The sequence below is a fragment of the Lithobates pipiens genome, unplaced genomic scaffold (assembly GCF_037356315.1).
Source record: "Lithobates pipiens isolate NorthernLeopardFrog02 unplaced genomic scaffold, aLitPip1_a1.2 Scaffold_8, whole genome shotgun sequence".
Taxonomy (NCBI): Eukaryota; Metazoa; Chordata; class Amphibia; order Anura; family Ranidae; genus Lithobates; species Lithobates pipiens.
In genome coordinates, this window is record NW_027507903.1 from 628,981,931 (window position 1) to 628,994,059 (window position 12,129).

The 12,129-nt window shown below is 40.9% G+C and overlaps 1 protein-coding gene across 1 annotated transcript; it reads left to right on the forward strand.

Annotated features, from left to right (window-relative positions):
* The first annotated feature begins 4,708 nt into the window (after window positions 1–4,708).
* Window positions 4,709–11,295, forward strand: LOC143964030 (olfactory receptor 1468-like). The gene is made up of 2 exons (XM_077473746.1): window positions 4,709–5,004; window positions 9,695–11,295. Exons 1-2 carry the CDS (start codon window positions 4,972–4,974, stop codon window positions 10,619–10,621), a joined length of 960 nt encoding a protein of 319 aa, XP_077329872.1. The 5' UTR covers window positions 4,709–4,971; the 3' UTR covers window positions 10,622–11,295.
* Window positions 11,296–12,129: the final 834 nt, after the last annotated feature.

Sequence of the window (12,129 nt, forward strand, 5' to 3'; positions counted from 1 at the left end):
TCTCTCACCCTCTTTCTCAACCTCCCCCCACCCCCTCTCTCTCACCCCCCCACCTTCTTCTATTTTTCACCCCCCCCTCTATTTAATTTAATTTAATTAGTTTTAATGTTTAATTTGTTAACAAAAAAAAAATCCATTTTGATTTTATTTATTTCCATTAAAAGGGCCACCAAAATTCTCAGCACCAGGCCCATGATGCTTTTAATTCAGCCATGACTGTCACTCTTGGTGACTTTAACATCCCTGTTAATGTTCACTGCCCTGTCACATCTCAACTTTTTAACTTAACCTCATCTTTTGACCTCGCAATGGACTTGCATACTCACTCATTCTGATATTAACACCCTTCACCTTGTATTCTCTCATCTCTGCACTCCATGCAACCTTTGCATCACCCTTTGTATTCTCTCTGTTCAAAACTTTAGTTTATTTGTTTCATGGTGTCCCATTGCCTATCCCTCCAAGCAGCAAATAATTACCCATAGAAAACGTCACAAATTTAACCATATTCTTCCCTAGACTGCCACTGATAACATCTATGACAAAATCTCACCCCTGCCCTGACCTAAGTACTTCTGTGTACAAAAGCTCACTCTCATCCTCACTAGTCACACTTACTCCCATTCACTGCATAAGGAATTAAACTAAAGCCTTGTACACACGGTCGGAGAATCAGTCGGAATGCGTCTTATCGGACCGTGTCATTGGATAATCCGACTGTGTGTGGTATGCATCGGACTGATTCCGTCCGAATCTCCGTCGGACCCAATTTTCCAACATGTTGGAAATATTTTCCAACCAATTGGTTTGATCGGACATACTCCGATCATTTGTAGAGAATTTTGATCGGACCAAGTGCCACGCATGCTCAGATCAAATTCCTACATCAAAGCTATTGGCTACTAGCCTGAATGTAGTCCCATCATAACGAAATTACGTCATCACGTTCTGAATGATCAGATTTTTCGACAACTTAGTCCGACCGTGTGTATGCAACAGTTTCGGACAAGATCCAACGGGCAAAATCCGACAGACAAAATCCGACGGATTTGGTTGGCAGAATGTCCGACCGTGTGTACAGGGGCTAAGACTGCTACAATCTTGAAAAACGAATGACAACGTAAATCTTAATCTTCCCTCCTGAAATACAATTCCTGCCTCCATCCTGCCAAACAAACTTGTTTTATCACTCTTATTACCACACTGTCATCCCATCCTTGTTGGATTAAGATTTTTTCTTCTCACGGAGGATTGATCTTATTATTGATGGACAATTACACTTTTGTTTTTCCTTGGTTGAATTGATTTGTATTTGTTGTTGCTACACATTTTTAGTACATTTCAAAAATAAGTTTGATGATATATCCATTGCCAGAACTTTCCCCCACCTAACATGCCCAGTGTACAGCCAAATTCAATACTTCTTTTATTAACCCTGTTATGGAGGAGGTTGCCAAACTCTTCTCAGGCACCCGCCTAACCACCTGTCCATTCCTTCACAACTACTATGGTCTCCCTCTTGCTCTGATCTATGCTCTTTAATTCACATCTTCAATCTCTCCCTCTCTGCTGGTATATTCATCTCCCCTCCAATCACCCCCATACTTAAAAAGCCCTCATGGGACCCTACCACCCTGAACAACTTAAGACTTATCGCTGTGTTCCCATTTACGTTTACCTCTAAACTTCTAGAACAACCTAGTCTACAACTTCCGGGCCTGCTACCTCACTGAGAACAACCTTTTTGACCTTAGGATTTGACTTTTGCCTGCAATACGTCACAGAAATGGCCCTACTAAAACTCATTGATGACTTACTATCTGATCAAACCAATGCCCAATACTCCATATTCATACTATTAGATCTTTCTTCTGCCTTTATTATATTGGGCCCCCTGCTCCTCCTCAACAGCTTAACTCCATTAACCTCCAAGACTCCTCTTTTTCCTTCTTCACATCCTAAATATTAATGAAGCATTCCTTTAATGTCAACTAAAACTCTATCTCCTCTTGTCCACATCTTTTTTCTGTTAAACTCCATCAAGGCTCTTTCCTTTGACACCTTCTACTCTTTATCTACTTTTCCTCCATTAATCACTTGGTAACCTCACATGGCTTCCAATACCACCTCTGTGTTGATTATACCCACATGTATCTTTCTACAGCCTTACCTCACCCCCTCAGCCTTGTTTTGCATTGCTAGCTTACTAACTGACATACCAGTATGGATGTCACACCACTTCTGAAAATAAAGTACTTATAAAACTGAGTCCAAAATATTCCCTCTTTGCCCTTATTCACCATTTTTCCATTAAGAATAATAATACAACTATTAGTCCCTCCAATAATGCCAGGGTCCTAGATTTATTCTTGGGCCCTGACCTTTCCTATCAGCTCCAAATCCAATCACTGTCCAAATAGCGTAGATGTTTTCAAAATATGCTTCTTCTTAAAGCGGAGGTCCACCCTAAAATACACTCCTAGGTCTATGTGATCCCCCCTTCCCTAAACGCTATGTAACCCCCTTACCTTTCAGCTGTCTTCCTCCGTTTTTTTTATATTTCAATTTTTCTGTCCCAGTGAATTGCGGAAAGGGGAGGAGCCGATGCGGAAAGGGGCGGGGCTTAATTGGCAGGTCACTTGTTCCGGTCTGCCGCATGGGCTCCTGGGATCTTTTTTTTCTTTCCCAGGAGTCTGTGAGATCTAGGAGTCTAGAGATCTCGCGCGAGTCATAGAAGGGAAGTGACGTTTTTGTATCATTGTTTATCTCAGTTGCCATGACAACGGGGCGGGACTTCCGACGAGAACACCCGTTGTCATGGCAACCGGAGCTGTTGACGGCGCTCGATATTGCGCTTACTGCGCATGCGCGAGATCTTTTATAGATCGGGCGGTGCATGCTGGTCATTTAGCATCACACACTCCCGGAAGAGGATGCCTGTGGGCTTCACATGCCCACAGGCAAAATGGAAACCGTCGGGAGACGGTTTTATAAAGTCATTTATGAGGAGACAAAGGCATGCTGCTGATGGCAGAAACAACAGAAGTAAGTGTTAGCCTTCTTAATAATATTGATTTTCACTATGCCTAAAAAAAAAAACGTTAGAAACGGTGGAATCCCGCTTTAACCAGCAAAACCACAAAGATACTAATTTACCCATTTATGTTCCCACCCTGACTATTCCAACTTTCTCCCCATTGCCCTTACTCTATACACACTATTCCCCTTTCAGTCTATCGTGAATGCCACCTGCCCACTCATTCATCATGCCAGCCACTCAGTGTCCACCTCTGCTCTATGATAATCCCTCCACTGGCCTTGGATTTTCCAATAAAGAAAATGTAAAATACTAACAACGACATTCACAGCCATTCACAATTCTACCCCAAGCTACAACATCAGTCTTGTCTCAAAATATCACCCAAACTATCCTATCTGATCCTACCAAGACTTTCTGCTCTCTTAGTTGCTTTTCTCCTCCTCCTATGCTCACATTTGGACTTCTCCAGAGCCTCTTTTATCCTCTGGAACTCTCTATTCCAGTCAGCCTGGCTCTCTCCTACTCTGTCCACCTTTGGAAACTTTAGGGAAGTCTATTGCACCTTCCAACTAATAACTGAACTTTTCTTTTTTCATCAACTCATCCAAACACAGTTATTACCTTTTATACCACTTTCCCCTCCTTATAGACTGTAAATGTTCCTAAACAGGGCCTCCTAACCCCCCCCCCTTTTTTAAATTATATTGTAACTGTAACTCTTTGTTGTAAAGCTCTGCACAAACTGTTAGCCCTTGTACACACGGTCGGAGATTCCTTCGGAATGTGTCCGATCGGAGCGTTTTGGCGGATATTCCGACTGTGTGTGGTCTACATCGGACTGTTTCCATCGGAATATCCGTCGGACCAAATTTTCCAACTTGCCGGAAATATTTTCCGACAAACTGCTTCGATCGGACATACTCCGATCATGTGTAGAGAATTCCGATCGGACAAAGTGCCACGCATGCTCAGATCAAATTCCTACATCAAAGCTATTGGCTACTAGCCTGAATGTAGTCCCATCGTAACGAAATTACCTCATCACGTTCTGAAAGATTGGATTTTCCGACAGCTTTGTGCAACCGTGTGTATGCAACAGTTTCGGACAAGATCCGTCGGACAAAATCCGACGGATTTGGTTGTCAGAATCTCTGACCGTGTGTACAAGGGCTTAGGGCTATAGAAGTCATGATTAATAATAAAGTAATCAAATGCTATGCATAGACCTAGTAGTGGCACGTCTATGCATACCATTGCACCCTGTTTACTTTAAATTGGCTGGTGTGGAGGTCCACTGACATGAAACTGTAATCTAGTAAGCTATGGACAAATTAAGAGGATGAGGCTAAAAAAAAAAAAAAAATGTTCACTTTTCTACCACAAATATTATGTTTACCATTGTTGGTCTGATGAAAGTTTGACCTTTCTAAATCGAATCTTATATGTACAGTATGTCTTTCCCCAATTAAGATAAATACTATATATTAAATATTGGAAATATATATTTTTTATTATTTTTCTCCAGTCTCAGGAGCATCGATATGTTTTGAAAATGAGATTGCATGAAGCCAGAGCGCAATGTTTTATTCTCTACAGAATTAATTATCCTTTTTCAAGGTATGTATATATAAGTGCTTGCACAATAATGTATGCTATTTTAAACTGGCCTTATCTACCTACATACTGTAGCTCTCCTACAGACCTGTTTTTTGAAAATACTTGTGGAAATAAGCTGAAATGCTCATTTAATAAGGCTCTTTCTTCTGCAGTTTTTCTTTCTCTTATTTATTGTTTTGTTTTAACATTTCAAACAACTGAAAAGTGTGTGTTTTAAATAGTTTTCTTAAATAATTTCTGTAATTGAAAAAAAAAAAACATTATTTTTTTAAAAGGATTATGGTGGTTTATGTTCCAGTAAATGTTTAACCACTATGGATTTTTATCAGGGATCAATGATAAACAGTGTAAGTGTAATATTTTTAAAATATGTAAATATTAAAGTTTAAGTCTAGGGAAATATAAAAAAAATGTATTCTAGCTTATTTAAAAAGCATACTATTTATTCACACCCAAACCCAACAACTGTCCGGAGCCACCCCCATCAAATCATTCTCTGCAGCTATTACCTTTTGCACCACCACCCCCTCCCTTTAGAATGTAAGCTCTACGACCATGGCCCTCCTGTACCTTTTGTATTGTACTGTATTTGTGTTGTCCCCCTATACATTGTAAAGTGCTGCATAAACTGTTGGCGCTATATAAATCGTGTATAATAATAATAATAATAGTAATTTACTGTAAATGATTCAGTTAGCTATTTCAGCAACCTTCAGAAATCTCTTTTGCCGCGTACACACGACCAGACTTATGTCCGACAGACTTTCGAAGGAGTTCTGTCGGAGTTCTGACAGAGTTCTGACGGACTTTCCGAATGAGCGGACTTGGCCACACACAATCACACCAAACTCCGACGGATTCGAACATGATGATGTACGACTGGACTTGAATAAGGAAGTTCATAGCCAGTAGCCAATAGCTGCCCTAGCGTCGGTTTTAGTCCGTCGGAATAGTATACACACGAGCAAATTTTTCGGTAGGAACTGGGTCCGGCAGAGTTCTGGTGGAAAAATTTGAAGCATGTTCCATTTCTAAAGTCTGTCAGACTTTTGCGAATCAAAAGTCCGTTGCAGCCCACACACGATCGAATAGTCTGCCGGAATCATTCCGTCAGACTTTGGATGTTGAAAAGTCCGCTCGTGTGTACGGAGCTTTAGTCATTTAATTGACTTTTAGGCATGTCAATTGCCCCACTGCATGTTGAAATTCCATTCTCTCAAAAAAAAAAAAAAAAAAAAGGGTCACTCAGACTATGATCCACGCAAAAATTTAGGCAGCCCTCTTGGATAAAGTCCAGAAATAGCAGGCCCACTACTTGACAACTCCTTTACTGCTCCCATAAGCTCCCCTATCCTAACCCGACGCCTCTGGTTTAATAGGACTGGATCACAGCTGTGAATGAATGTCCTCTCTTTTCATGGATCTACAACAAAGTATGAAGATTTTATGCTGGGTGTGCCATCACCTATCTCGCCTTTGCATCTGCTTCTTGGTTACAGATGCTGGAAAGCACCCGGCTTCCTATAGCAGCTATATATACTTCCTGCAATAGCAGTGAAGCATTTTATAGTTTGCCTGAAGCGATGCTACTCTCTTGTTGTTCCTTATTTAATGAAGCTTTTGTAGAAATCCTAGACCCCAACTTGATGTCATCATCTTTTTTCCATTTGCCTGGCTGTTCTTTTTTTCCAATGGGGCAAATTTTAGTTTTCTTTTTGTCCTTGTTTTCAGTGTTTGTAGCCATATTTGTTACTCTTCTTTATGTATTGGCTCCACGTGTTTCAACTTTTGTTAAACTAATAAAAAAATTAATCAAGAAAATTTACCGTATATACTCGAGTATAAGCTGAGATTTTCAGCCTCTTTTTTGAGGCTGAAAGTGCCCCCCTCGGCTTATACTCGAGTCATCGCTGTCTGCCCGCTCGATCAGCGTGTCGAGCAGACAGACAGCGGCCATTCTGATTCAAAAGCCGCGCCTCCGGCTCCGCCTTCGCCTGTGATAGGCGGAACACTGAATTTCCCAGCAGCCTGTGTTCCGCCTATCACGGGCATCTTCTCATCCTCGTACTACGGACGAGGATGATACGACGTCCGTGATAGGCGGAACACAGGCTGCTGGGAAATTCAGTGTTCCGCCTATCACAGGCGAAGGAGGAGGCGCGGCTTTTGAATTTTACAATGGCCGCCGACGAAGAGGGCACGGGACGGAGGCAAGGCAAGGCACGGCACGGGACAGGACAGGACAGGACGGGACGGGACGGGACGGGACGGGACGAAGGCAAGGCACGACACGGGACGGAGGCTCGGGACAAAGGCTCGGGACACAGGTAGGCTGGACACACACACACACACACACACACACACACACACACACACACACACACACACACACACACACACACACACACACGGATGGAGACACACACACACGGATGGATGGATGGATGGAGACACACACACACACAGGGATGGATGGATACACACACACACAGGGATGGATGGATGGATGGATGGAGACACACACACACAGGGATGGATGGATGGATGGATGGATGGAGACACACACACACAGGGATGGATGGATGGATGGATGGAGACACACACACACACAAGGATGGATGGATGGATGGACACACACACACACAGGGATGGATGGACGGACACACAGGGATGGACGGACACACAGGGATGGACGGACACACACACAGGGATGGACAGGCATGTCTCACCCTCGGCTTATACACGAGTCAATAAGTTTGCCAGTTTTTTTGGGGGTAAATTGGGGGCCTCGGCTTATATTCGGGTCGGCCTATACTCGAGTATATACGGTAATTGGAAAAATGTGTCATTGGCGCTATATATATATATATATATATATATATATATATATATATATATATATATATATATATATATATATATATATATATATACACGTGATTGTGTTTTTAAATTAAATGTTAGTTCTTCTGCAGTTATGGATCCCCCATCAATAATGTGGTGTAAAAAATGTTACAATAAAAAGTGTAAGTCCTTGTACACACAGTCGGACATTCTGACAACCAAATCCGTTGGATTTTGTCCGACGGATTTTGTCGGAAACTGTTGCATACACACAGTTGTCAGAAAATATGATCGTACTTAACGTGATAACACTATTTCGTTAGGACGGGACTACGCTCAGACTAGTAGCCAATAGCTTTGGTCTAGGAATTTGATCTGAGCATGCGTGGCACTTTGTCCGATCGGAATTCTCTACACATGATCGGACAAAGTCCGATCGGATCACGTTGTCGGAAAATTTTATAGCCCAGCTGGAAAACTTGGTCCGTCGGATACTCCAACGGAAACAGTCCGATGGAGCCCACACACTGTCAGATTATCTGACAACACGGTCCTATCGGACATTGTCCATCGGAATGTCCGACCGTGTGTATAAGGGCTAACTGCGCTGATCTCACCAATATTAAATATATCTTACCACAAAACAGATGAACAAATGTTATATGTGATACATAAAAAATTATTAAATAATACATGTAAATTAATTTTTTCTTAGTCCAACATAGTGATAACTAAAAAATAATAATAATCATGTATTCGATGAATAAACAGTCCCATTGATCCTCCGAATCCCACATGCACAAATTCACATTCGTGACTGAAAAAAATTGTTTTCACCAATCCCTGCGATACCACCACCTTCTAGAATGGACACTCACCAGAAACAAGTTAAAAATTAGCCTTTGGTTTATGCTGGGTTAACCACTCCACTGTATGTCTGAAGTAGCCCAAATTGGTTGCCAATTATTAAACGATTATTCCTTATACCTCCTCATTAATCTTCATATCTCATGGAAAGCAGACAACCATCATTGCGCAACATGTTTAAAATGTATTTTACAGGAACCGCACGCCGATCTCAGGACACGGAAACGGCGCTAGCTAGCCCTGAAACTAACTGCTGGAAAGACTTAGTGCTGGTCAAAAGGCACTTTATTTGTGAGCGTACATCTATATATCTATTTTATTGTCTTAAAATTTTTTTAAACATGTTGCACAATGATGTTTGTCTGCTTTCCGTGAGAGATCAAGATTAATGTGGAGGTATAAGGAATAATCTTTGGTAACCAATTTGTGAATATTCAGACATACCGTAGAGTGGAGTGGTTAACCCAGCATAAACCAGAGGCGCATTTTTTTTACTTTTTTCTGGTGAGTGTCCATTCTAGAAGGTGGTGGTATCGCACAAATTGGTGAAAAGTTTTTTCCAGTCACGGATGGGAATTTGTGCACATGGGGTTCGGATGATCAATTTATACAGAGGATCAATGGGATTGTTTATTCATTGAATACATGATTATTATTTTATTTTTTTTAATTATCACTATGTTGAACTAAGGAAATTTAGTTTACATGTATTAATTATTTAATAAGGAAATTTCATTCTTTGACCCCCTATGCCACTTCAGCAATTATATATTAGTCGGAGGAAGAAACGAAAGCCTATGGCAAGGAACACATTATTCCACATTACTATAAGTTTTGAATCAAAAAGAGTCTAGTGAAGACTCTTTATTTTTTATCTATATTTCTTTTATAAGGGATTGCCGTACTGTTAGTTTACAGTAACAATTTTTTGGATTGAATGGTGAGGGATTAGACTTTCCCTTTATTTTTGTCCTAATGCCAATCATTCCCAGGGATAAACATAAATAAAAATAAAATTGAATTATTATTAAAACTGAATTATCATTCAAAGAAACACTACGTATGGAGGACATTTTTCAACGGTACACTTTTTTCAGTGACAGCTAAAAAGGGATTGTCCTTAATTTCAACAAATTTACTCTTTGCTGTGTCAATGGGAACAAAAATAAGTTTTGGCTTTTTGAAGTTCAAACTGTTGTTTTTTTCTTTTGTTTTATTATTTGAGATTGCATGATAGTCCTCATATATTAATACAGTATATCAAATGATATGAGTAAAGTGTATTTTCATGTAATATTATAATGCATTTGCTCTCTCATTATACAGTCCACATATAAGGGTGAAGTCACCACAATATTGTTTCTGGGATTCCAAAATCATGAAGTAATAAGTATATTGCTCTTTCCCTTTTTCCTTATTATATACTGCATGACAATATGTGGAAACCTCTTGATCATTGCACTGGTGTCCTACAGTAAGGTCCTCCATTCTCCAATGTACTTCTTCCTCACCCAGCTTTCTATAAGCGACATCATTTTGTCCACAGATATTTCCCCAAACATGCTAAACATTGTACTACACGAGGGGACCTCCATATCTCTCTCTGGCTGCATGACTCAGTACTATTTCTTTGGCTTCTCAGAGGCATCTGAATGTTTCCTTCTAATGGTGATGTCCTACCATCGCTATCTAGCCATCTGTTCTCCTCTTCTTTATGCCTCCATTATGAGCCCTACACTTTGCATTACGTTAGTTCTTGTATCTTGGCTGTTCAGCTGCATTGTAGCACTAATATTAACTCTCAGTATGTGCCAACTACAATTCTGCGGACCAAACACCATTGACCATTTTCTTTGTGATTTTGATCCTCTGGTAGAACTTTCCTGTTCAGACGTATCCTCAATTCAACTGGAGGTCACGATATTGAGCATTCCTGTGTTGGTGGTACCGTTCCTAGTGATAGTAGTTTCATATACATGCATTGTTTTAGCCATATTAAAGATATCTTCCTCTTCGGGAAGAGTAAAAATCTTTTCTACTTGTAGTTCCCACCTGACAGTGGTGTCTATATTTTATGGGACTCTAATCACCATGTATTTGATCCCAAAAAGAGGACAATCTCAAATTATCAGTAAGACCCTGGCTTTATTATACACTGTATTCACTCCCTTCTTAAATCCTTTCATATACAGTCTGAGGAATAATGATATCAAGAAAGCTCTGAGAAATGTTTTGTATAACAAAAGAGTTTAGGTTGGTCACAGATACTAAAAAAAGACTCATGCCGCATACACACGCCCGGACTTTTTCCGGCAGAACATGTCCGACGGTCTTCCCGACTGACTATCGATGGAGTTACGATGGACTTCCGAACAAACGGACTTGCCCACATATGAACGGACTAAAGTCCATTCGAAAGTCTGTTCAGTTTGAATGTGATGACGTACGATGGGACTAGAAAAGGAAGTTCAATAGCCAGTAACCAATAGATGCCCTTGTGTCGTATTTGGTCCGTTGGACTAGCATACAGATGAATGGATTTCCCAATAGGAACTAAGTCCGTCGGACAGATTTGAAATATGTTCTATTTCTAGGTCTGTCTGAATTTTTTTAAGAAAAACGATCGGACTATCCCACAGACGATCAGACTATCTGACAGAATGATTCCATCTGACCTATTCTGATGGAAAGTCCGGTCGTGTGTACGCGGCATTTACATATGCAAGCACGATACAATTGTGTATTGTTTCGTTTACAAATACAATTGTAAAATGATTGTGATACCTACATAGGCAGGCTTAGTTGTAGGAAAAAAACTAAAAATGAAAAACTAAAACAACCTATCATTCACCAATTAAATGAAATAGCAATATGAAAATATACTAAATTGTCAAAAGTATTGAGTCGCCTGCCTTTACACATACATGAACTTTAATGGCATCCCAGTCTTAGTCTGTAAGGTTCAGTATAGAGTTGGTCCAACCTTTGCAGTTATACTAGCTTCAACTCTTCTGGGAAGGCTGTCCACAAGGTTTAGGTTTGTGTCTATGGGAATGTTTTACCAGAAGCACATTTGTGAGGTCAGGCACTAATTTTGGATGAGAAGGCCTGGATTGCAGTCTCTGCTCCAATGCATCCCGAAGGTGTTCTATTGGGTTGAGCTCAGGACTCAAGGGTTGTGCAGGTCAGTCAAGTTCCTCCGCCCCAAACTCGCTCATCCATGTCTTTATGGACCTTGCTTTGTACACTGGTGTGCAGTCATGTTGGAACAGGAAGGGGCCATTCCCAAACTGTTCCCACAAAGTTGGGAGCATAAAATTGCCCACAATGTCTTTGTATGCTGACGCCTTTAGAGCTCCCTTCCTTGGAACTAAGGGGCCAAGCCCAACCCCTGAAAAACAACCACACACCATAATCCCTCCTCCACCAAATGATTTGGACCAGTGCACAAAGCAAGGTCCATAAAGACATGGGTGAGCAAGTTTGGAGTGGAGGAACTTGACTGGCCTGCACAGACCTCAACTTGATAGCACACCTTTGGAATGAATTTGAGCAGAATTTGTGAGCCAGGCCTTCTTGTCCACATTGGTGCCTGACCTCACAAATGCACTTCTGGAAGAATGGTAAAACATTCCCATAGGCACACTCCTAAACTTTGTGGACAGCCTTCCCAGAAGATTTGAAGCTGTTATAGCTGCAAAGGGTGGGCCAACTCAATATTGAACCCTACAGACGAAGACTGGGATGCCATTAAAGTTCAT